Source organism: Parasteatoda tepidariorum, chromosome 2 (assembly GCF_982258835.1).
Source record: "Parasteatoda tepidariorum strain Cologne lab strain chromosome 2, Ptep-v5.0, whole genome shotgun sequence".
Taxonomy (NCBI): domain Eukaryota; kingdom Metazoa; phylum Arthropoda; class Arachnida; order Araneae; family Theridiidae; genus Parasteatoda; species Parasteatoda tepidariorum.
In genome coordinates, this window is record NC_141756.1 from 112,546,877 (window position 1) to 112,572,917 (window position 26,041).

General features: G+C 30.8%; 2 protein-coding genes across 4 annotated transcripts in view; one reads left to right on the top strand and one right to left on the bottom strand.

The window, feature by feature from the left end:
* Window positions 1-5,411, top strand: part of LOC107449754 (mutS protein homolog 4) — a 51,652-nt gene extending 46,241 nt beyond the window's left edge. The window contains exons 17-19 of the mRNA XM_071178069.2: window positions 838-938; window positions 1,020-1,111; window positions 4,185-5,411. Of these exons, the coding sequence (XP_071034170.2) occupies window positions 838-938; window positions 1,020-1,111; window positions 4,185-4,364 (373 nt within the window). The 3' untranslated portion in view covers window positions 4,365-5,411. The remainder of the gene's footprint in view (window positions 1-837; window positions 939-1,019; window positions 1,112-4,184) is intronic.
* Window positions 5,412-6,814: 1,403 nt separating this feature from the next.
* The window catches only part of LOC107449755 (uncharacterized), a 35,277-nt gene continuing 16,050 nt past the window's right edge, over window positions 6,815-26,041 (bottom strand). For 2 of the 3 annotated variants that reach the window (XM_043051738.3, XM_087158058.1), the window contains 3 exons: window positions 15,675-15,908; window positions 14,543-14,725; window positions 6,815-8,558 (listed from right to left, as the gene is read on the bottom strand). In XM_043051738.3, coding sequence (XP_042907672.2) covers window positions 7,932-8,558; window positions 14,543-14,725; window positions 15,675-15,908 — 1,044 coding nt within the window. In that variant the 3' untranslated portion in view covers window positions 6,815-7,931. The remainder of the gene's footprint in view (window positions 8,559-14,542; window positions 14,726-15,674; window positions 15,909-26,041) is intronic. The other variant, XM_016065399.4, reaches the window with a different exon arrangement.

Sequence of the window (26,041 nt, forward strand, 5' to 3'; positions counted from 1 at the left end):
AAGTGTAAAATTATATGTTTATCATTTCTACAGGTGGATATTAATTTGGGAAATATTTATTTTTGTGTCTAACTCAAGGGATCAAAGTTGTCCTTAAATTCCTTAAAAAAAGGCTTAAATGTCCTTAAATATGAAACATTTCAATAAATGTCCTGAAATGTTTTTGATTTTTCCAAATTTTTGTTGAAGTTAACAGAATGAAAAAAATACTATTTATCTAAAAAAAAAAAAAAAAAGAATTGAAGAAATTTTATGTACCATGAAACAAAGTAACAAAATGAAACTTCCAATAGAGACAATTACCCTTAATTTGATGTCATAAAAACATTCGATGGGAGAGAAATGCATAAAAAGTTTTTTTCTCTCTACTCCCTCCTCATCACTATATCATACTCTATTGTTTTTCACAAAAAAAAAATCCCCCTATTTTGCTACTACTCAACAATTTTCCATATTTAGACTATTTTGTCTCCTTTTTTTGTATTTAATAAAAGATCTGAGTTCTTTTTTTTTTTAAAAAAATGTTTTTTTGCCCCTTAGTGGCAAGCTACTAAAATTATTATCGCCTTCGTGGCTATTAAAATTATAACTAATTGTGTATCTGTAAATCCACGTTGATATTACAAATTGCTCCCATTAGAGAATCAGCATACTTAAATTGTTCTTAGTTTTTATATTTTGGACTTCCTGCCCTACTAACAGAAATAGGCATTTTTATTTCTTACATAAATCTTACCAACAAAACTTCTAATAATCCTTTTTGTTATAAAAATAATTTTCAATCAACAGTTTTTGTTCTTAATTATTTAATTCTGTGTACTTTTTGTTTTTTCCTAGCTACCATTTTAATGTTGATTTAGTAGTAAATGAAGAAGAGGGGTGTGTCTGCAACTTTACTTACAAGTTGATCGCTGGTTCTTGTAAGGAAAAATATTACGGTATATTAGACTTCTGTTTATCTTTTGTACCTGAGCAAACATGAATATATGTTGGGATTTAATACATAAGTTTATTCGTAGGAATTAAATTAGCAGAACTGTCTGGATTGCCCGAATGTGTCTTAAAAGAGGCCCATGAACTGGTACAAGCATCACCAGAAGTGGAAGCCAATGTATGTATTCCCTATTTTAGTTTATTTAAACAATTTAAAACTGACAAGAAAGTAACAAAACAATGAAAACAATCTGCATCAATTGCAACAGGGTCTACAGCTTTTGCTTGAGAAAAAAACAATTCTGTTATGTCTGTGGCATTATATTTTTATATGTGTTTAGTGTGTTTACTGTCATAGTCTTAGTTGTGTTGGTGTAAATAATTATAAGCGTAGCTTTTTTAAAAAGTGCTTAAAGATGTGCTTATTTTTTATTTACGTTTTTAAAAGCTTTTAAAAGTGCTTACTTTAATAAGGGTTTGAAAAAAGTGCTTAATTTTCTATCTTTTAAAAAGAGATTTTTTCTTTGCCTCTTCTTGTCGTTCTAAATAGCAAAAAAAAAAAAATCTAGATTTTCGCAATTTTCTCTGCAATACTTATCAGAAACTAGTTATTTTATCATTATTATGTAAAGTTTTTGAATTTTAATGATTTTATAATTATAAATTAAGAACTTTAAACAATAGAAAAAAATAATTCTTATTGCTGCTCAGATTGTAATTATGATTTTTTTTTTTTTTTTTGGAAAGTGATTGAAAATATTTTTTAAGTGCTCAAAAAATACCTAAAAGGTGCTTATTTTTTGTTTGAAAATCTGGCTATGCACCCTGAATAATGAGAGAGTCCCAACAAACACACATTTAAGGGTTGATAGCGGGCCCATATCAAATTGCTGATAGTACTCCTTATCGGTCTGATAGTGTTTGCCAAATCTTGCTGCGGCAAAAAAGTGTCCGTCTAGAAACAGCCGATGATATTGGGTCGTTATCGAACACATTTCTTTGATGTCAATGCTATTTATTGTATGTGAGCCGCAATTATATCTGCCCCTTTCAGCTCTACCAACACACTCAAATTTTTCTCATAGCCACCCATTACAAAAGTGATGGGAGTTTATATTTGGACAATTATTGACCAATAAGCCATTAGTGTTACTGATACAGACCCGTAACAAATATTATGTTATGCTAGCTTATATTACTTCACCTGCAGGCTGGTATACAGAGTGTTCCGTTAAGAACGCCCTCAATATGCATTTTTAAAATAATTATCAAAAATTAATATAAATTTACACTTTGGTGGTAGATAATTATATTGACATTTAAGCAAAACTGGCAAAGCACAGTACATTAAGCCAGATATAATAAACAAGAGAGGTTTGATTCTGAGAGAAGTTGAAAGATGATTATTAGAAATACTTTCAACCTACAATTAAGCATGTTTTGTTTATTACATCTATCTTCCTAAACTGTTGTTTGTCAAATTGATATCCCTTCATTTTTCTTCTCTAAAATGTTGAATTTACCACGCAATGTGTTTACTTTTTTGTTTTCATTTTTGTTAAATTCTAAATATGCATGTTTAGGGAAGTCCTTACAGTACATCAAATAGTTATAAGTTTATATTGATTTGATAGTTACTATATTTCTCACCACTCACTAAAACAGATTTGTTCTCTGATCAGGCGATAAAGAATTTGAGTTACGAATTTGAGAAATATGTAATGCATCAAAAATTCATATTTGTAAATTTTTGCAATTTGGTCAGAGAAAGGTCTTTTGAGAATTACCAAATTTTGGCATATAAGTAATAGTTGAAATAGAAAGAACTTGGTTACATCTTTGTTTTCAAAGTTTAAAAGACTTTCTGGAAAAAAAATCTTTTCTACAATGGAGCAATAACTATCAATACTTCATCTCTTAACTAAAAGTGTTTTAATGAAACATCAAACTTTCTGTATCAAAAAATCCAAAACATGCGCTCAGTAATTATTTTAACAAATTTTTAAAATCATATTAGATCAAATTTAAATATCATATTAATTAGCGATCATTTTAATTGGGTATACTATAGCCTACGTCACAGGTCGTGTTATTCCTACTAAATTTAACTAGTAAACAGCACTTTCTGCGAACCTGATTTCTAGCAGCAAGTAAACATTAAAGGAAGTGTGTTGTTATAAGTCGTTACTCGTCAGGTTGGAATTGTATTTATCTAGTTCCTTTTGAAATAATTTATTTTGTTGTTTTATCTAAGTTTATAAATTTAGTAAACATATTATAACTCAGCTTATTAATTAAACTAAAAAGTAAATGTTATTCCTAGTAAAATTTTCGAAGTGGAAGTAGTTGTGTTTTTTTCATATTATACCCAATTAAGTGTTTATTTTTCTGGGAAAAAAATCGTTATCGTTTAATACAATTTTTCACTCATTCTCAGTGGCGTATGGCAAGTGGGGCATTTTGCCATCATTATTCGAAAAAGGGTGCCAAATCGACTCATTGTTTCTATTCATTTTATTATTATCTATAATAAAGATTAAAAAATTTTGCTTCTATTTGATTTTGACCGTTGGGTAAATTAATTTTAATGTTTCCTAACAGCTTCCCTTGCCATTTAAAAAAAAATGCAAAAATTCAACCTATTTTTTTATTTCTTTAATAAATGCAAAGAACTAAAACAAAAATAATACACAAGTTCTAAGTTGAAATTTTAATTTTTTTATGTGTAAAAAATATTTAATTTAGCATCCGTTTACTATCCCAAATTATCTCGGGCAAATGAAAAAAGTTAAATATCAATCTTTGTATATGTTCACATTTTCATAATCTGAAAAATCATCTGCATTACTTTTACTTTCGTTCTCGAACGCCATTTTTTTACTCTTTTTTCTGTGTAAATTCATCAGCCATCTTATATACAATTGCACAAAACACGTCTGCATTCCCACAAACAGCAAAAATTGGTAAACTTCCAATCACAGCAGATTATCATATTTTTTATTTTGCTTTCGGCCGAGTAAAAACGTGGTAAAATGAAACGTATTGACGAATTCTGCTGTGCAATAAATACTCAAGTTTACTCGGGACAATCAGGGAAGCGGTTAACAGTAGTGTTTCAATATTTTGAAATATGTAATGCTAAAAAGTTTTGTCAGCTGAGGAGAAAAACTTTCCTCAAACTGGCTAAATTATGCATATTTATTTGAACATAATTGCTTGAGATTTTATAATATTGATTATATCATTTATAGAAAAATGAAAAAGTATTTCCCTGTAAGGAAAATCGAGAGGAAATCAAGTTAGCGATTCATCTCATCAATCTCGCACAGGAGTGCAATTTGGAAGAAGACAAGCTGAAAGATCACCTACGTGCGCTGCAATCTCAATTTTTGTCACCATCCTCACAGTCAGACGCAGTGGTAAATCCTTAATATGCCAAATAACTTTGTGACAAGCTTTTTTTTTCTATATAATGTCCGTTTTCCTATTCCTAATGACTATTTCTACACTTAAAAAGGAACTATTTTTTGTGTACATTTATGTTCTTATTTTAGATTTATCTTAACTTGGTATTTCAAAGTTCTAATATTTTATACCTGGTTTAAAAAAAATAATGTTACCTACTTTTTTTAATTAACCCTTTATAAATCGAGTCGCTGGATAAAATTGTAGGGAAATTTCCCTGCTACTGCAGGGTTGCCACTCTGCAGAGAAAACCTGGAAAATACAGGGAGTTTAAAAATCGTCTAAAATAGCGGGGATAATGCAAGGAATTTTGAGTTTTTCCTTGCAAACTGGGAAAATACAGGGAATTTTGTTTCACATTTCCGTCTTTTGAAAAATAGTGACCATTCAAAGTTCGATCTATAGGGTATTTCGGCTATTTTAAACTGGTTCATTTACTATAGCATTATTATTAAGTATGTTCATCTGTTCTTTAAGTTTTTTCAGCAATTATAACTAGTATAGTTAGCCCAATATTGCTCATACACGAGCGCAGTAATTGTTGTGTTTCCTCATAATATATCACGCATAATATGTACAGGGAAAACACGGTGATTTTTTTTCTCCAGATTTGAGTAACAATCGTGTACTGTCTCGTTGAATGAGTAACATGGAGGTAACCGGTTTTTTGATGCAGGGGAAGCCAAAATTTACCCACAAAGGGTTAACTTAGATTTTAAACTGCATTTATTACAGAATTGTTTCAATTCTGTGCTTTTAATATCTGTGTTCAAAATTAAAAGTAGTTCTAAAAATGTTATTTGGCTTTTCATTAAATAAGTATTAAATCATTTCCACTTTAATTAATTTGGTTTTTTTTTTAAATTAAATTAAATCATATTTGTTGGGAAACATGTTTTTATTTCCAGGTGCAAAAAGTTCAGTTAAATGTCTAAATTTTTCATATAATATATAAATAATAGAATTTATATGAATAAACTATGTAAAAACTGATTAAAAGATATTTGAACTCATTGACTTTTGACTTTTTTTTTTTTCAGATTTTGACTCTTGAAAAGATATTTGTTTTTAAATATATTTCTTAGAAGTAAATGTAATTTAAATGATAAAAATAACAAATGCCTGAATATATTTATAGACATTTTGATTACATTATTAGAATTTGAAAACTGAGTTTCAGTTTAAGATTTTTTCTCAGTATTTTTTTCTTTTGCTCATTGAAACAAATCATTGGATTCTCTTACAAAGTTATTTAAGAAGATTTGATGTTAGGTACACATTGTTACATGTTAAGTTGATTAAATGTTCAGTAGATAATAGCTAGGCATTCATGTTGCCAAGATATTTAACTCTATTTTATTATTTTATCTATATTATTATTAGTTATATCTTTATCGAAAACAAACAATCTTGGTATATTTTTCTAATGTAGTGATAGTTGTGGTTTAACATATTTTTATCGTGAGTTTAATTTGTAAATTTTCATAATTCCAGAAAGGTAACGAAAATGGGAGAAATCAGGAGATTTTATTGATTAGAATAAATTGCTTATATGAGCATTTCATGCCCTGTGCAGTATTTTTCTGAATGTTTACATTTAAAAAATGTAATACATTGTTTTCAATAGATTTTTTTTTTAAATTGAAAAAGTTTTTCATAAATATATTTTACATATGTGGTTACTAAAAAGAGAGTTTTTTAACAATGTATATTGCATATTTATAATGATTCTAAGTAAATGGAAAGCTATTATAATTAGGAACCACCATAAATTAGTGAAAGATCTTAGTCAGGGAAATTTTTACGCTTTCTGTAATCTCATTTATTACTTTATTTATTTATTGATGTTTTTTCAACTCTGCTGACAAATAAAGCTGATATAAATAAAAATACTTACGCATCCTCAATACATTGGCATTTGGATTTTTTTTTTTAATTAAAAAAATACAAGAATTTTTTAAAATGTTTTCAATTTAAGTGAGGAAAATTCAACAACTTGCAGTTTACTGTTGTATTTATTAAACTTAACTTAAGTATTTATTTAACTTTCATGATAAATCGTTTTGATCATTAGTTATAATAGAGTTTGAACCAACCATCTTAAGTTTGCAGTAAATATAGTCGAAATTAAAACAAACAGTCATTGTTTAAATTTTGTTTGATTTTTCTTGCATAGATAGCAAAAAATTGAATAAACATCTTTTTTTTTAAAATTTTATTAATTACATATTATATCTTTTTCCAACAGAAAAGTTTGCAGAAACTTTAAATCTCTTAAAAGTTTATGTGGAGTCAAACATCAGCTTTTAATGGATTGAAAATGTTGATGAAGTTTTCTGTTGAAGGTTTTTATTAATTGGTGATAGGGGGAAGAAAATTTAACATTAAAGTTTTGACTAGAATAAAACAACAACTATTATAGTATAGCAAAATAGTATACTTTATTAAGCAATACAGATCAATTGAAAAAAAAAAGTATTTACAAAAGCTCCTTTTTTCAGTAACAATGTTAGCTATTTATGTACAATAGTTTCAGCTGATAAAATAAACATACCATGTTACTATTATTAAATAAATATGTATTCAACCCATGCCTTTCATTTTGAAAAGAAACCCGAAAATGAAGCAATTTTTGTTCATTAAAAATCTCTTTAATAAACATTGATAGGTAATTTTTAAAAGTGTGTGACAGCACATCTTTTCATTTACGGTCATTTTCAATTGTCAATTTTTAACGAAATAGGATCATAAATTATATCACTAAAACGCAAGTTGAGTAAGTTTTTTAAGAATATGGCTCTAAAGTATATTCGGAATATGCATGGTTTTTCGAACACCACAACTCGCAAATAGAAATATATGTAATTGCTGTAGTTAATATATAAATATACTATAATAATGACAAATATATTACAACTATGGTATAAAAATAGATCTTGTTTGTGAAAAACATTCAACTGCATAACAATTTATGCCTTATAGTTCCCTTGTATGTGATGTAGAAGAAATCATATATATTCCAGAAATAAATTATTTTACATCATAAGTTCAAGAGCCAGTAAGACCACTGAATTTTCATTATTTTTAGCGAATCATACGGCTACTTGATTAGTTGTAGAGTTAGCCACTAATATTATACAAGCCGGCTCTAGTAATAATTACATAATTTTTTAAATTTCATTTGGATCGCATCAATAAGCACCTCAATGGTGACTGCTGTACTGGAAAGATAGTTTTAAGGGCCATTCTCATTGGGAGCAAATGCGAACCTCATTGGAGACTCATTTTTACCTGCATAAAACTCACAATCAGGTTCTTATTCAGAAAAATCGCATCCAGTGAGAACGGTCCTTATGAAGTTACTAAACTTCAGGAACACATCTTTTAAAATGGCTGATGTTCTTAAGAAGTTCTTTCAAAATAGTACAACTTCCAAAAAAAAGGTAACCAGGTGGTCAAAGTCATGTGGATTGGCCCATATCAGATACAAATGACTGACTGTCGATCGTTTCAATTTTATTTTTTCTATCTACTTAGTTTTTGTTCACCTTCCGTCTTCGAACCAAGCGATATCTCCTCGCAGCAGGAGTAGCCTTGGCTTCCCTGTAGGTTGGAACATGCGTAGAATGAACTTGCTTTTTCCGCTTTGGCACTCTCTTCTTCTGACCTCTCTTGCGGGACGGCTTTTCGACCGGTGTCGACACGGTGCGAGCGTTGCTGGAGTCCGGAGACACGTCCGGATCGTGCCTGACCTGTGGTGAAGGTGCCAACTTGAGTGGGTAACGCTTTTCTTGCCGGGTTGCCGCAGACAGTAGTGGAGCGTTGTGGCTGTCGTATGGGCTGTATTCTTTGTAACTGTCGCCTGGTCTTATTTTAGCTTCGAATTCTTCCACATGCCTGAGAAAGCTATTGGGACTGATCATCACGGAGTTCTCGGGATGCGAAGGTCTGGCCTCGTGGTAGTAAACCGGAGTTTCTGAAGGTTGTGTTATTCTTGGCGATTCACGGTAAAGGTCGAAATTAATATCGTAGTAAGACAACGAGTTGTCACAGTAGACATTAAACCACCAGTTGCAGACTCGTGTGAGTTGATCAAAAACGGTACCATTCGGACATAAGAATCGATCGTGTCGGCCATCTGGTTGGCAGTAATGCCACATCTGCAAAAATAAAGAAAAATTTTACTAAAGAACAAGGCCATACTGAAATGAAGAAGAATGTTAAGGCCTTGGTTTAAATTCCTTACAAAGAATGTATTGTTTGTTTTTTCTAAAGAAAAATGCTGAAACTTCTTTTATATCTATATTAACTGTACAATTTTGAATAAAGGGTCTTGAAAAATTCTACAGAATATGAAAATAACACACACAAATTAACATCACTGTTTTAGTTTAAATTTGTTTGTCAGAGGTGTAGTTATTTATTATTATTGTTCATATTTTATTTTGATCTTTGAAAATAAAAATAATTTTTTCTTTGATTTTCAATACATTTTTTTGAACAAAATGTCAATTAACCCAAAAACTAATAATATGTCAAACAAGTGCATAGTATAAAATTTTATTATATTTCTTTGAATAACGAGACAAATAACACTAAAAAATTTTATTTTAGTATTTTTATCATAACATTAACTCACAAATTTTAATAAATTGTATGCATTGGTCAAAATTAATTATAATCACCTGGCAGTCTGACTAGAGCCTTAAATTGTAATTTATTTATATTTTTTGTTAAAAAGAAGTAATCGTAATAACATTTTATGCATTGGTTAAAGTGAACTATAATTACGTAAGTTATAAAACAGGCCCCCATTGAAGGGCACGTTTATAAATAATAAAATATGTTTTAGGAATAATAAGTGAATATTATCGAAAAAATATATATATCAGGGATGAGATTTTTCCGTTTTTTAGCGGATTTCCGCTTTTTTCACTTTTATCTCTTAAATTTCAGCTTTTTTATCAAAAATTCAGATTTTCTAAAAATTTCATTTTTTTAAATTAGTATTCTGCTTTTTCAGAAAATTCACCGATTTTCAAAAAGGAACAGAAAATTCAAACTACATAGCTACCAATCCTTTCTCATTTTTACTTATTTTACCTATTTTCTCCCCTTTACACGCAGCAGATAAGATTTTCCGAATTTTTTACCCGCCCTCCAGATGGATCCGATTTTCGTAGTTCAAACGACGCTGCTTCTGACAAGCCTTTCAGAGGTCCCAAGCCTGGAATCTGCTAATATCTCGATTCTTATTCACACGATTTTAATATCAAACATATCTTTTCATATTTGCGTGTTGCGATTTATTTACGAGATTTAAAAATCCGATATTGTGATTCGTATTTACGTCTTTTTAAAAACCTATGTAGCGATTCGTTCGACGATTATTCGTATATGTAAGTGTTACAACATCAGAGAAACTGGAAGGGAATATATTCAAAACTTACATTCTGTGCTTGCAAAGAAGAAGAAAAAAGGATTTGTCACAAGATGTTTGAAGATGGACTAACGACTAAATATAACAAACATAAAAGATACAGCAAACAAAAGCAATCACTTAAAAAGGGATTTAATTAAAAAAAAATTTGGGGGAAAAAGAGTTAATTAACTCATCATCAAAATTTTATTTATAATTGCTGTTATTTATGCTATAAAATGCAAAATTCTTATCAAATACGAAACAATTATCAGTTGCTGATTGTCATGTAATTTTTCAAACTAAAATAGCAATTTTTGTATAGAAAGAAAGTATTGAGGAATGTTATGGAAGGCGTAGATTGCAGAGATCAAGTGCAATAATAACTGTTAAAGATGTAGTCAAGTTTTTAGTCATGGACAACTTTATGTTGGCCTGTCAAGAGTTAAGTCATTTGACAGCCTTTCAGTAATTGCTCCAAGATGCCAAATCTATAATTGTGTTTTCAAAGAAATTCTAAATGCTTAGTGTTAATTTCTTAGAGCTTTGCAGAAAAAAATGTTTTTTGGAAAAATTTTTTATTGAAAGTTCTATTGGCAGTAGGCAAGGGGAACTGACAAAATCAAAACACCCCGATTAGAAATGCAGCATGGCGACCTCCACATGGTATTTCTCGGGTGATGCTAACAGCCATGCATTTTAATTTATTGTATGTAAAACATCCTTATTTTGTTCTAAAATGCTATGTACTTTATCACAAATGTTAATTAATATAGAAATTGATTTCAATAATGCTGATCACCAAAAAATGTTTCATTTGGCGATAAAGCAAATTTTTGTGTTCTTGAAAATGAAAGACTTTTTGAGGGTTATTATCTCAGATAATTTATTTTGCTAATATGTTTCTTATTTAGCTAATGTTTTGATTTTTTCACCATGTACAATCTAAATAGCTAATATACTTTTTTAAAAGCAAATAAGAACATTGATAGAATTCTTCTACATAAGTACAATACTATGTCTTTGATGATAATATACTATGTCTTTGTGCTAGAACATTGTGTTCATTGGCAAGCGAGCGCAGAGAGCCATGGTTCACAGCGTGAACCACATAGGATTGCGTAGCAATTCTCGGGGGTTAGCGAGCAGGGGCCGGAGCCTCCTAGTAAAATAAATAAAATTTGATGCAAATAGTATAGAGAGTTTTAACACAATTTTCATACTTCTTTAGCTTAACTTCTCTATTTTTATAATTTCTTATCATTATAGTTATTGTTTAACTGAGGAAAAATATAATTTCCAGCTTTATTTTTTCAATTGGTAATTTTTTTTTTTCACTAAATGTTAAGTATCAATGTAATCGTTTTTATAATAATAGATTAGTACACAATATAATTATTGTACACAATAATAATTGTAAAAATTAAGATTAGACACCTCTTTAAATAACTACTTTATCTTTTTGCTTAAATAAAATTTTGCATAATAAAATTTAAAAAAACAATTCCTGATGACAACCCAAAAATAATTTTATGCTGATGACAACCCAAACTTATTAATTTTATGCTAATGACAACCCAAACTTTTAATATTATGCTGATGACAACCCAAAAAAAAAATTTATGCTGATGACAACCCAGACTTAATTTTATGCTGATGACAACCCAGACTTTTAGTATTATGCTGATGACAACCCAAAAATAATTTTATGCTGATGACAACCCAAACTTATTAATTTTATGCTGATGACAGCCCAAACTTATTAATATTATGCTGATGACAACCCAAACTTAATTTTATGCTGATGACAACCCAAACTTATTAATTTTATGCTGATGACAACCCAAACTTTTAATATTATGCTGATGACAACCCAAAAAAAATTTTATGCTGATGACAACCCAGACTTATTAATATTATGCTGATGACAACCCAAACTTATTAATTTTATGCTGATGACAACCCAAAAATAATTTTTATGCTGATGACAGCCCAAACTTATTTTTATGCTGATGACAACCCAAACTTTTAGTATTATGCTGATGACAACCCAAAAATAATTTTATGCTGATGACAACCCAAACTTATTAATTTTATGCTGATGACAGCCCAAACTTATTAATATTATGCTGATGACAACCCAAACTTAATTTTATGCTGATGACAACCCAAACTTTTAGTATTATGCTGATGACAACCCGAAAATAATTTTATGCTGATGACAACCCAAACTTATTAATTTTATGCTGACGACAACCCAAACTTATTAATTTTATGCTGACGACAACCCAAACTTATTAATATTATGCTGATGACAACCCAAACTTACTAATATTATGCTGATGACAACCCAAACTTTTATCATTATGCTGATGACTATTTTTTTGTTCATATACAGCTATAAGTTAGAAATTATCACTGATGTAAATATGTTATTTTTGATTAAATAATTACAATTTACAATCATATAAAACTAAAATTATTAAATTTATTTAATAATTTTAGTATTATGCTGATGACATTGATTATGACATATATTAATATTTGAAAATTGAATTAATATTTGAATACGATATTGTGATTCGTATTTACACCTTTTTAAAAACCTGTGTAGCGATTCTCGCAAGTTTAAAATTCAATGTGTTGATTTGCTCATGCGGTTTATAATATCAAACATTGATTTTCGTATTTATACGTGATTTTAAAATAAGGCATTGAGATTCGCATTCACGCATTCTAAAAGCTATGCATCATAATTCTTATTTATGCAATCTAAAAATTACGCATCATGATTCGTATTTACGCAATCTAAAAATTATGAATCGTGATTTGTATTTACGCGTTTTAAAAATTCTATATCCCAGTTTGTATTTTCTCATTTTCAAAATCGTATATCTAGTTTCATATTCACGTGATTTCAAAATCCATAATTGTTATTTATATTCACGCAATTTTAAGATCAACTATCACGATTCTTGTAAGAAGTACATTTTTTTTAAAATTAGTTACTATAAAGGTGACTGTTTTTCTAAGGACGATTATTAGTATATGTAAGTGTTACAACATCAGAGAAACTGGAAGGGAATATATTCAAAACTTACATTCTGTGCTTGCAAAGAAGAAAAAATAGGATTTGTCACAAGATGTTTGAAGATGGACTAACGACTAAATGTAGAAAACATAAAAGATATAGCGAACAAAAGCAATCACTTAAAAAGAGATTTAATTTAATTTGTTTTTGGGGAAAAAGATTACTGATTATTACTGATATATTTGCTATAAATCACATTACAGTATTTATTAAAAGAAATGAAATATTAATGTATATTCTCAGTAGTTTTAATTTGCTAAACCAGGTAGTTTTTCAAGTAATAATTGTCTCTTATGTGAACTGGGGAAAAATATAATTTCCAGATTTATTTTTTCAGGTGGTAATTTTTATTTTCATTAAAAAATGTTAAGTATCAATGTAATCATTTATATAATGATAGATTAGTACACAATTGTATGTCAACACATTATTTATTACCTTAAACTGTTATTATTAAAGGGTTACGCTTGCGTAAAATTTACTATCGTGGAAATTCAGCTTTTTTGCTTTTTGGCTAATCTCATCCCTGATATATGTATGGTATTAACAATTCTTAAATTAAAATATTCCCACAGCAGCCCATTGAGGGGCCATAGTGGTTAAGCTTCCACAATTTCGTTACCCATAGTCATGATGGTTACAATGTGGTCATCATTGCACTCCGACTGCCTTTACTTCCGAAATAATTTGTCTTATTCTACCTTTACAATTGTCATTTTTAATTCTTTTATTTTATAGAATAAAAAGTGATTGACTAGTAAAAAAAAGATGTTTTAACTCAAGCCATAATGTACAAAACCAACCAGTGTTTATTAAACCAAAATGCATTTTAAAAACTCAAAATAAAATATAGTTTTCTTGTTGTTCTAATGAAGTAAAATTTATTTGTTTCGTATAATGTTTTGACATAAATAATTAATAAAATTATCATTTGCAAATTTTTTTTCTTTGTATTGTTCCCATTTTTTAAATGGATTCAAAAAATCATTATTATTATTGTCCAGCAAAATCAAATTCAACTCACATCATTGGGAATTTTTTATGATTAAGCAATAAAAAGTAGTGCTCTTATTACAATGCACTTTGATTCGAATATATATCTTTTACAATCATTTATTGTCCCACAGTCGTTAAGACAAGGCTCCCAGCAGATCACCGAAGTCAAGCATCTCTGGCTGCAGTCAGTGTATGGGTGAGTGACCACTTGGATATTCAGTCTGCGTAGGGACCGAGGGTGTGCTGTATTAATCCGCGTTAAACTGTTCTACAGTCAAGTGCTCGACTTCGCGTGCAGGTCGTCGGGCTACCGAAGCAGGAGTGCCATCCCCTCTGCAGAGGATCAAAATTGTGATGGCATGTCTTCGGATCATCCTCAGGGATGTTTCCTAGACCCATCGCCAACAGCCCATTGTGCAGCTCTAGTGCAACGCAAATGAACTACAACAGCAATCATTAATAAAATTAGGAAAACTTTCAAAAGAAAATCTTCAGGTACTCTTTTTTTTTTCTAGAATTTTTTTGACAAAAGGTAAATCCTCTTTGAACAAGCTTTCAGAGCTTGAAAAATAGAATACCCAAATAACTACTCTTAAGGTTTTGCAGAAAAAAAGTCGTTATCATAATGTATACTTTACTTGACATTTGGTCTCTACGTCAGCATAAAATCCTGGAGTGGATGTATGCTGTAAACACTTGAATCCTGTCTCTGGAAGATGGGAGTAAGTGGGATAATCTAGTCCGGGAGCTCCTGGTATGGCCGACAAATCTCCATGATCCTCTACTGGCAATTCGTTCTTTGGCTCATAATAGTGATGAGGCTGTAAATAAAGTACATTACTATGACAGAATTTTGAATAGCACCCATTTATATCCGTAGTTTCTTGCGAGAAAGATTCTGGAGCACATTTAGGCAATATAGTGATAAACCATACTTTTTCCAAAGATGGTACTTCTACCTTAAACTGTTCTGTTCCTAAATAGGTACTTTTCATGTCATAGGTCCCATGTGTTGGTATCTGTGATCTTCTTGAAGTGCAAGCACCCCATTTCGTGAAGCACGAGCTCAGTCATTTATCAGCGAAAAGACCGGCAGATTCGCGCCATTTGTCGGATTTTTGGAATGTGTCGGAAATTTAAAGGAATCGGAGGGACATGGAATTCGTGACAGTTGATATAAATAATTATATTATTGTATTAGTTTATTATATTTATCCTGAAAATTATGTAATTTGATTTATTTTGCTATAATTTAGGCAAAAATTACTGTTATCCATTAACATTTCTCATTTGTGTGAAAATATTGAATATAATGGCTATTTTATTTATTTTTTTAAATAATCTATTTCTCACGTACTGTAATAACGATCAAATTTAATAGGAATATTATTCCTCCATTTTTGTCGCATTTCCCTCAAATATATTTCACAGACAAGGGGTTAAGTAAATTGGCGCAACTCAAAAAACGTGTTTAAGAAAATGAACACAACTCAAGAAAATGGACCCTTTGATTCCAGTTTTCACTCTTTAAAAAAATCCTTTTTTTTTTAAGAGTAAACAAATGGATCCAAATAAATTCGTAATGTTCCATTTTTCTAAATTTAGATCTGTAATACACCCAACTGGAACTTTGCCTATGCTTAGTATTTTTAAAAAAAATATACGATATATTTCTTAAATTTAGGTTGAAAAGACTTTAACACGCTGCCCAGAATAAAAAGCTTAATTAGTTGCATGGATAAGTTCTTCAAGAAAATGTAAAATAAGTACCTCAGCACTTCCGTAGGGATAATCGGCTGGTACAGCAACTGGTCCATGGTAGACTTCCATCTTAGATGATCTGGGATGATGGTGTAGGGGCCGCAGGTGAATGGGTTCTATAGGATGAAGATCAGGGGATGACTTGATGTACCTGTCGTCGTCATGAAGCTCGATGCTTACTGGAATGTCGTGGGGGGAGATGTGAGGTGGAGCAGATATGATGATCGGTACACGGTACGATTCCTGCAATATAAAATTAAAAGGGCGACTATTCATTTCTCGCGGACTAATTATGTGTATGATCTATTTAATATGTTTTTAATGACAATCCATTGTGAAATTGAATGTTTATATCTATAGTATGTGTGTGTGATATAAAAAGCTTCAATTAATTTTTTTCTGTTATTCCTTTTCTGAATATTCTTTTCTTAATTTATCATTCAAAACTAAATGCTTTCTCACTCTTTTAAATTCACAATCTGTCCTTTAATCTATTTTTGGCTCAAGTATGCATTAATTAAAAGCGAGACATTTTTCCCTTTGCTCTTTGTGGGAGTCGCGCGACCTATTTAATAAGCCAATTACAATTACTAAGATTTCCCTTATTCCCTGAAATGAAACATTTAAGGGATTTACTTTACAAGATTTTCCCTAACTAATAATGAGGAGCACAACATTTCGTGAACACTTTTATATCTGATCTCTGTCTAATAAATAAATTTTGTACCTTTCTTCCCTGCCTAAGACCTGTTTTAATTCTTCCACTCGGCAACGACGTTATATATATATATATATATATATATATTGAAAAGGCATGGAAAATAATGTAGATTAATGAAAAGAGAAAAATTTTAATTTTAAAAAAAATTAAAAAGCTGGAAAAGTATATCCGAATATTGTATCAATTTAGCCAAAGCGAAACATATCAATACAGTAGTGTGAAGAGACCACTCAAAAAAATTGAAACTAAAATAGAGCACATTAATTTTAAAAAAATAATATATATATATATATATCACTGATGTGACACCTGTTCCAGAGAATTGAAATGAATACAATACAATTTTTTTACGTTATCATACCTTTCAGAAAACATAATTTCTCTTTCTTTTTTTTTTTAATGCTATTTTTCATGAATGATAAGGAAAATCAGGGAAGGAAAAAGAATATGATTCATTCTTCTTATTTGAAAAGAGTACAATGACATGCAATCTTTAATTAATTTTATAAAATAAAATAGCGGTATATGTACTTCAGAGTAAGTAATTATTTAATCTAATTTCCTTCTCAACCAGTTCTGGCTTTTTTTATCTGGAAAGACTTTGGCTTTATTTTTTAAGAATATTTTTTTTAATAGAATACTTTTTTTTCAAATAAATTATATTTCAGATTAAAACCATTTGCTAAGGACAGAAACAGCGTAGTATAGTTAGTGTATATGAGACGTCGTTAAGTGCATAATGTTTGCCCAGTGTTCATAAGATAATTGATGAGTTTGCAATAAAACTCTTTTTTTCAATAATGTGATTTTCGATTTAATTAAGCAGTAAGCGATTCAAATTGTAAGTTTAATTTTAAAAAAATGTGTCATGTAACAATGCGTAAATTAAAAGTATAAAAACAAGTAATATAAAATTAAAGTCAATTCTAACTTAGGTTAACAAAGAAAAATTTTATTTTATTTACTTTTTATTAAATAATTGTCCCGCAGTGGACTGATCGTTAAGACACGGTTCCCAGCAGATCACCGAAGTCAAGCATCACTGGCTACGGTCAGTGTGCGGGTGGGTGACCACTTGGATCAATCTGCGTAGGGACCGAGGGTGTGCGGTATGGGTCCTCGTTAAATTGTGCTACCGTAAAGTGCTCGACTTCGCACGCATATCGTCGTCGGGCTGAAGAAGCGGGGGAGCCATCCCATCCGCAGAGGATCAAAATTGTGATGGCATGTCTTCGGATCATCCTCCGAGATGTTTCCCAGACCGTCGCCAATAGCCCATTGTGCAGCTCTAGTGCGACGTAAATTAACAACAACAATTATTAAATAATTACAATTTTTTCTCACATATGAAATTAAAACTAATTAATTAAATTTAATGAATGGATTCATATTTAAAAAAAACAGTATTAACATCAAATTTATTAGAATTTGAGTAGATCGATGAAAAGTATTTTATGAAGGATTGAAAATTTGAACAAGATAGAAGAGGGAGAGTGTGATCTGATAGTAAGAATTGAATAAAAGTGTCAATTTAAGTGAAAATTGAAAAAAAAGAAAAAAGCGACATTGTAGAGGAGAGGGAAGGGAGTTAAAGTGGACACCTAGAATAACTTTTTTATTTATAAGACAAATGTCTTCCTATTTAAATGACGACGTAATAAATTCTCAAGTTTGTTCTAACTATCCCCATATCTTGTCTAATTCAGCTCCGTCTAGTGGAGGCGAGTATGAAGCAGATTTTATTTTTTGAAAAAGAATTATTACTGAAAAACTACACAACAATGCAATTCTAAATTTGAACCAGAATGCAGATAATCGTTTAAATTATTGTTAAAAAAATGAACTTCACGAGTAAAAATTTATGTTAAATAGGGTTTTTCGACAAATCTAGAAAAAAAATTGTTCACACGTGCCCAGAGCCGGATTATACCTTTCGTAGGCCCTAGGCACAGCCGTTTTTGGGCCCTTCCCCCACTCCTCCCCTCTTTTCAAAATATATGCTAAAATTTTCTTGCATATTTTTTTTACATTTTTATTAATATGGATTTTAATTTACAAATTTGTTTATCAAACTCTATCTGCAATACCGACATACTGCCGATATTGCAGTTGATATCGATAATACCATTATGATTAGTTCGATCGATAACTATGTAAACACTTCGCGTCAACAATACAACAACAAATCAGCAAAGAGAACATTGAAATTGATAGTGAGATTAATTACAAGAAATATTTATACTACAAATAGCTTCATAGTTTTCATGATACTACTATGATAACTAAGTGAAGGAAATTAACATTGTCAAAAGTAAATCTTTTGAAATTATGAATGCAGAAGGAATTATGAATGCAAATGCAGAAGGAGAAAGATCTTTCTCCAGATTAAAATTGATAAAAAATTATTTGCATTCAACAATGAATCAAGATCGTTTGGCATCGCTCGCACTCATGTCTATTGAATACGACATTTTGCGTAGTTTGGAATTCGACAGCATAATACAAGATTTCGTTGAATCCAAAAAAGTAATATATTATATCATAAGATTCTGTAAAATAATTTATTACCGAAAAAATTATATTTTTATTTGTATCTTCATAATTTTGTGCAAAATACACTTTTTGTTTTTAAAGCTGAATTATTTTTGTCAACAAATTTTTTTCTCCCAAGTTTTTCGTAGGCCATAGGCACGTGCCTATAGGTTAATCCGGCGCTGCACGTGCCCCTATCCCCCATAATAGAATGTACAACGATTCTTTGTTAACCAATGAAGTATAAAAATACACTGGTGAGGAAAATATTTTTTTTTATAAAACTTTGAATTGTTTATAATTATAAATATTTCAATTATTTATTAAAATGAATACTTAAATATTTATTTTAAATTAAAATACCAAATGACACTTCAGCACTGTTTTTGGTCCTTAAAAATTTATCAAAAATGCGGAATAAATATTAATCAACAGTCTTAGATAATTATAATAAACGAACAAATTTATGCCATTACGTATTCACAATTCATTTTTAAACGTTTTTAAGTATTGTAAATTTTTAAAAAAAAATGTGATTAAGTTTTTCTTATTAAATTTTATTTGTTAGATATTATAGTAGCGTAAATCGCTTAAATATTATGGTTCACTAACATAGTAAAATTAAAAGATTTTAAAAAAAAAAAAAAAGACTATCGTAGTCAGTTAATTAGTTAGTATCCACCCCCCCCCCCTCCTCTATTCTGACATCGTTTTAGCTTAGCAAAATTCTTAGTCATTTTTGGGTAATTATTTTACAGAGCTGTAAATCTAGAAATATCGATTATATTATATTCTTTACCATTCCAATAATATTTTCTAACGATATCGATATACATGGGCAGAGTTTTTTTTTTTCTTTTAAAAGATTAAAAAATGGTATAGAGCGTCTGCATCGTCTGATCACTAAAATATGCCATTTTTACTATACTAATGTAAATCATGTATTAATATTCCATATTTATCGACAAGAATAAATAAAATCTAAGTTCTTTTCCTTTTAAGTGACACACGACACTATTGCGTCTCCTTTTTGAGAACCAAAATACCTTCCTTCCGGCCATTATGGCGGAACAAAACAGAGGAAGGATTTAGCCTTGTTAATCTCGACCGCGTATATCATTGTTCGGGACTGCCAACAATTAAGTATAATCGCCGAGATTATCGTTTGCTCAGAACTCGTGTTTGTGATACGAAGACTTTTGTTGCATTGTGCTCAGATCTTGTAGATGGAGCAGGGGGAATCGTAAAAGGACAGTAATTGTTTATGCCTAATGGTTGAGGTTATACAACTGAATCCTTGGTTACGTGATTTCTATTAGATGAAAAGATTCTTCTATTCCTGGCAACAGATTAGAGCGTTTTAATAATAAAGAATCGTCTGCTTTCGAGGAACATCGGGACGAAAGAAAAGATGAGCTTTTGTTGTTTCATTCAAATAATAACGAGGATCAGTTGTGAGGAAGCATGCTGAGCTGATCAGACGATGCAGAAGCTTTAAAACTTTTTTAATCTTCCATTATTGCCCCGAATGTCATAAGGAAGACAAAAATTAACGAAGTGAGTGCAATAGTCTTTGACAAAAGCTCTCAACAAATACTGCGCATCACAATATAACTCAGCAGATCGGTGTTGGTGAAAGATCGTTTGAACGAAACAAAAATCTTCTACATTTAACCTGACAGTACTACTGTTTCATTGATCACCGGTGAAACTTACACAAAAGCAGTAGTAGCTCAATTTGGGATATCCATGTTAAAAGCAACTTTCTGTCCCTTAAAAATAATTCTGTAGTAAGTATTAAAATGGTACTTGGTTAGGAAAAAAAATGGTTTGGTTGATCAGATTTTAACGACATATTCTGTATTCGTAATGGTTTAAGGGGAGCAATTTTAAATTATTAAAGCAAACGATACTTGAAATTCCTGATCCAAACTCAAAAGATGTTCTTTTTCTAAATAAATATACTTTATTTTAGACGGATAATCTTATAAACGTATTTTAAAATGTTTGCGTTTTTATCCTTAATGAACCACGTTTAGAAGTATTTGCCAGCACACTTTGAAAATGGATCTTGTTTTTTTTTCGTATCTTGTTTAATCTTTTGATTTTGGGTGATCATATCGCATTCTTACACGCGGAAACCAGCAACCCCATCACGTGATTCATTGAACATTTCACTCCGTTCGCGGAACCACACAATGTTATTTCTACCAAAAAGCTTTCCATAATTTCCTTAATTTATAATCAGACAATGAAACACAAAACTAAGTTTTTATCTCTAAAATCAGTACAAATGATACAATCCAAATATAACGGTTGTTTGTAACCTATGAATTATGCAAGGACAGTATACTATATCTCAAAGTTGAGGGGGGGGGGCTTAAAAAATTTCGATATATTAAGTTCAGAACTAAGTGTGTTCTAAAAATTAGAAAAATATATTCTAAAATATTACTCTAAAAAGTAAAGTCACGAAACATAAGAACTACTAATAAATATGTATAATGACAGTTAACTATAAATCTAAATACACCAATGATAATTTTATTTTTAAAGTAAGACAACAAAAAAATTATACATTAAACAAAAAAGAATTGGTTTACAATAAACTTACATAGTGGTTTTTCTGAAAAAATTTATTTTATATTTCTAAAAAAATTTCGACGTAGCAAGGTTTTGAGAAGAAATTCTTTGATATAGGAATTCAAATTAACATTAGGTGGATATATAATGCTAAGGGAAATGCAGTGGTAGTAAAAGTTTATTTAAACATATAACTCAAAATTATTTATCATATTTTGTTTATGTTGTAACAGATTGAAATGATTAATTTCATTAGCTGCACTTATAAGCAAAATAAATAAATGTGTGCTAAAAAAAATAATGCTCAATTAAGAAATACAAATATGTAATGCAACAGAAATGCATTTATTTACTGAAATTTCAAATAATTTATGGTTTAAACTTAATTAAACTTGTAATTTATGAACTGTTTAGAAAAATCACTATCTGAATATATAGTATTTAACGCATTTTGTGTGTAAGTAACAAATTTCATGAAATTTCAAAAGCAGAAGAATTTCTTAATGAGAAAATTGTGGCTGAATTAAAAGATGCGAATTAAAATTATAAATATATTTATTTACACGAATAGCTTTTACTTCAAAATTATTAATATTTAGTTATGAATTGTTTATTAGAAGTTATTATACTTATCTCAAAATATTCTAAACTTTTTCCCAACTTGTTAAATGCTAGTGATAAAATAGAGAAAAGAAAGCTGAATGATCTATGTCAGAAATATTTATTCCATTTTTAATTTTTAAAATAACAGGATTTCGTCATTAAGTGTAGACAATTTGTCTTAAATTTTGCCGCAAGAAAATGCGAAATTTAAAACAAACGAAGGTAAACGCAAAATTCTCGATACCATCTCAAAAAGCATTTTATGACATTAAGAAAAAAAAATTTTCTTCCAACTACCTTTATAGCCAAATATAGAGATAAGTAACCAGCATTGCTAACCATTCCTCCTTTTCTGTTATTTGCTGAGAAGATAATTCAGATAGGTGTTTGGTTTCAAAGCGAGTGTCATTTCATCATTGCAAACGCAGTCTTCTTATATTATGATCATTCGGCTTAACCTTACTTAATCACTTAAAAAAAAAATGACAATTTTTTTTGGTAAAAAAATAAATATATTATTATTTATATTTTTTAAAGAAGAAAACCATAAAAGCGGATTAATTGGTAAAAGAAACATTCAGACTGCTCGTATTTATTAACTTTTCTCAATAAGTACGTGGTTTATTGCTAAACAAAAATTTATATTTTTATATAAATAAATTCAATAACGCTGAGAAGATCAAACTGAAATTTCAGTATTATAATTTTTGTTTGATATTTGCAAGATTGTTTTTACCATTTTATTCTACGCTCAATTCGATCTTGTCATAATATTCTTTAATATCTCTTTCACATTATGTTATCTACAGTACTTTAGAATCTTGTTCAACATTCATATGAATGTTGGTTTTTTAAAAAGTCAGTGACGCCGATTCCACGCAAAACCTTTATTCTACTTGGAAACTTGATCTGTCCTGATTTGTCTCTTTCTCGGGAAAATAGCAGAGCCGCCGTTTCCTTTGGCTACCGCTGTTTTTTCTTGTTTTGCTTGTACACCCTAACTTACTTTACCATTTTTTCATTGTCAATTTTTCATTTTTTTTAAAAATCTGTTTTGTTTCTAACATCCATGATTAGTGGATCTTGAAAATTAGTTTAAATTACTACGGTACGTAATTATTAACATGTGGCATGCAATTGCTATGCTATGGTTGTCTGCTTATCATCAACCAATAAATCATATTATCAAACTTCATTTATGCACATTAAATGATATTTCTCCACCGCATTTTGGAGAAATCCCTTATGTGTATCATTTAATGAAACTGATAAAAGACTCATACAATGACTGCCCTTTAGGTCAGGTCGGTAGGGCACTGACCCCATGTACAAGAGGTAGTGGGTTTGATCCCCGCCGGTCGAAGATTCCCCGTGTAGCAAATGATGTCTGATGCACATTAAATCTGTCTAGTGACTAAGTCCTCCATGTTCCCATAACAAATCATACCTCTAGGGGTATTGATCTAGATCTTCCTATTTTAAAATTATCTTTAAAAATTAAAATAAAAATATCAAATCTGATATAAAAGCTGAATTTAGGGAAATAAAAAAATTGGAAAGAAATTTTTTCATGGAGTTTTACAGCTTAACAGTTTTGAGATTGCTAAAAATTTTATAAAATGCATTAAGTGAGTCGCTCAGGGGATACAGCGTTCGCCTTCCAATGATGAGAACTGGGTTCGAATCTTGGCAATGGCTAGTCGATACGAATTCCGCATTTGGCTTGCCCCGACCACAGTGCTGACGTGAAATATACTCAGCGGTAGACGGATCATGGGTGAGAGTTCCCTTACCATCATGCTAATCATGGGAGGTTCTCGTGGTCTTCCTCTCCTTGTAATGTAAATGCGGGTGAATTAAATCAAAAAGTTCTCCAAGAAGTCAAATTTCGCCCAATACTTGATCTAAAAGTTTCCTTGTCTTCTGGATTGGGTTCAAAATTACAGGGCTACAGAGTTGAACATTAGTAGTCGTAAACCCAAAATTAGGTCGGCTGTTCGACGAAGGTTATAAAGTAAAATATTAAAAAAATGACGGACCTTTGATTAGCCTTCGTAGGCACTGAGGGTGTACGGTATTGGTCGTTAAATTGTTCTACGGTAAAGTGCTCGACTTCGTGAGCAGGTCGTCGGGCAACCAAAGCAGGGAAGCCATCCTCTCTGCATGGTGCTGGCATGTCCGTGGATTATCCCCAGGGATGTTTCCCTAACAATGCCCATAATGCAGCTCTAGTGCGGCGTAAATAAAGTATAGTTCGTTCACCAGAAGTTGAGACTTGGCTCCACCTCCTGGGACGCAGAGTTCATTTCAGCGCGGGAGTTAGAAGAGAAACATCTCCGTTGTTGAAATTGAGACAACCCTTAATTTGCGCCAAACACAAAAAGTGAATTATTTTTCAGTCATTACTTTGCTTTATCATCTGCTATTATACCTTTTGTTACACTAGCTAATTAAATATAGTTTAAATTTAAAAACTGTTGTTCTCCCAGCGAAATGGCTCATAAAGGACAAACTATTCACTCAAAAGAAAGAAATATCATAAGAAATGGTGCAAAATATAATCAAATTTATGAAATATTTATTGTTAAAAAAATGCACATAAAGTTTGCGAAATAAATATTTTTGCCAAACGATCGCCAAATAGCAACATTGTTCAAGTTTGCTCACAACCTTCTCCCAAAAATAGCGAAATAGTATCGTCGCATACCACGTGATGAAGGCGGAGCCAAGTGCCAACTCCTGGTGAACGAGCTATACCCACAATCGTAGGATCACGAGCCGCGATGGCTCAGGGGATAGAGCGTTCGCCTTCCAATGAGGCGAACCGGGTTTGAATTCCAGTCGATACGAATTCCGCATCCGGCTTGCACCCACCACAGTGCTGACGTGAAATATCCTTAGTGGTAGACGGATCATGGGTTAGAGTCCCCTTGCCGTCATTCTCGTGGTCTTCCTCTCCATGTAACGCAAATGCGGGTTAGCTCCATCTCAAAAAGTTCTCCGCGAAGGCAAAATTTCACCCAATACTCGATCCAGGAGTTCCCTTGTCTTCTGCATTGGGTTCAAAATGACAAGGCTGCAGAGTTGAACATTGGTTGTCGTAAACCCATAAAAATTGGGTCGGCTGTACAACGAGGGTTATAAAATAAAATAAAATCGTTGGATCACCGATCATTTGCATGTTCACCGGGAACAATCTTTGAGATAATTTATAACAATGTGGTCATATTGGAAGTCGCGTGCGTTTTGCGAAAGTTTCGGAATCACGGAAGCGTGACAGCTAAATTGAAGACAAATCTCTATTGTTGTCCACTCCTTCCATCACCTGACCATTGTTTTGTGCGGAAGTGAGTGCACGAGGCAAACATTAAAATAGGGAAGGGATGCTGCCCTGTTACACATTTTCATGACGTAAAACGAGGCATTTTAACTATTTGTTCAACTTGCTTGACGATAAGTAGAAAATTAATTTCCCCCTTGCACTACATTGAAACAATCAATCAACTTTTTAAACCAATTTGCTGAAAAATTATGTTTAATCAGGGGTCTGTTTAGAAGAAATTTAGGTCCGTTAACGGACCCTTCAGAAAATATCTTTTTATAAAAACTGACCCTTCACAAAATATTTTAACTTTAAAACGGACCCTTCACAAAATAATTTATCTTTTAATCGGACCCTTCACAATTTTGTTTATCTTGATTATTGTTTTGTTAATGGAATAAACCCTTCCCAGGAAGGGGGAGGGGAGAAAGGCAAATGTAAACAAACTAAATTTTGTCTTAGGCAGACGCTTCTTCCTTTATTCGTCCGAAATGACTATTCTGCGTTCAGCAGTATAGGCTAAATACCAAATATTAGTATGTTGCATCGCTAATTTATTAGCTGCAATTGCTGTTTACTTTTTAAAATTTAATTTTTTTAATTATAATTTTACAG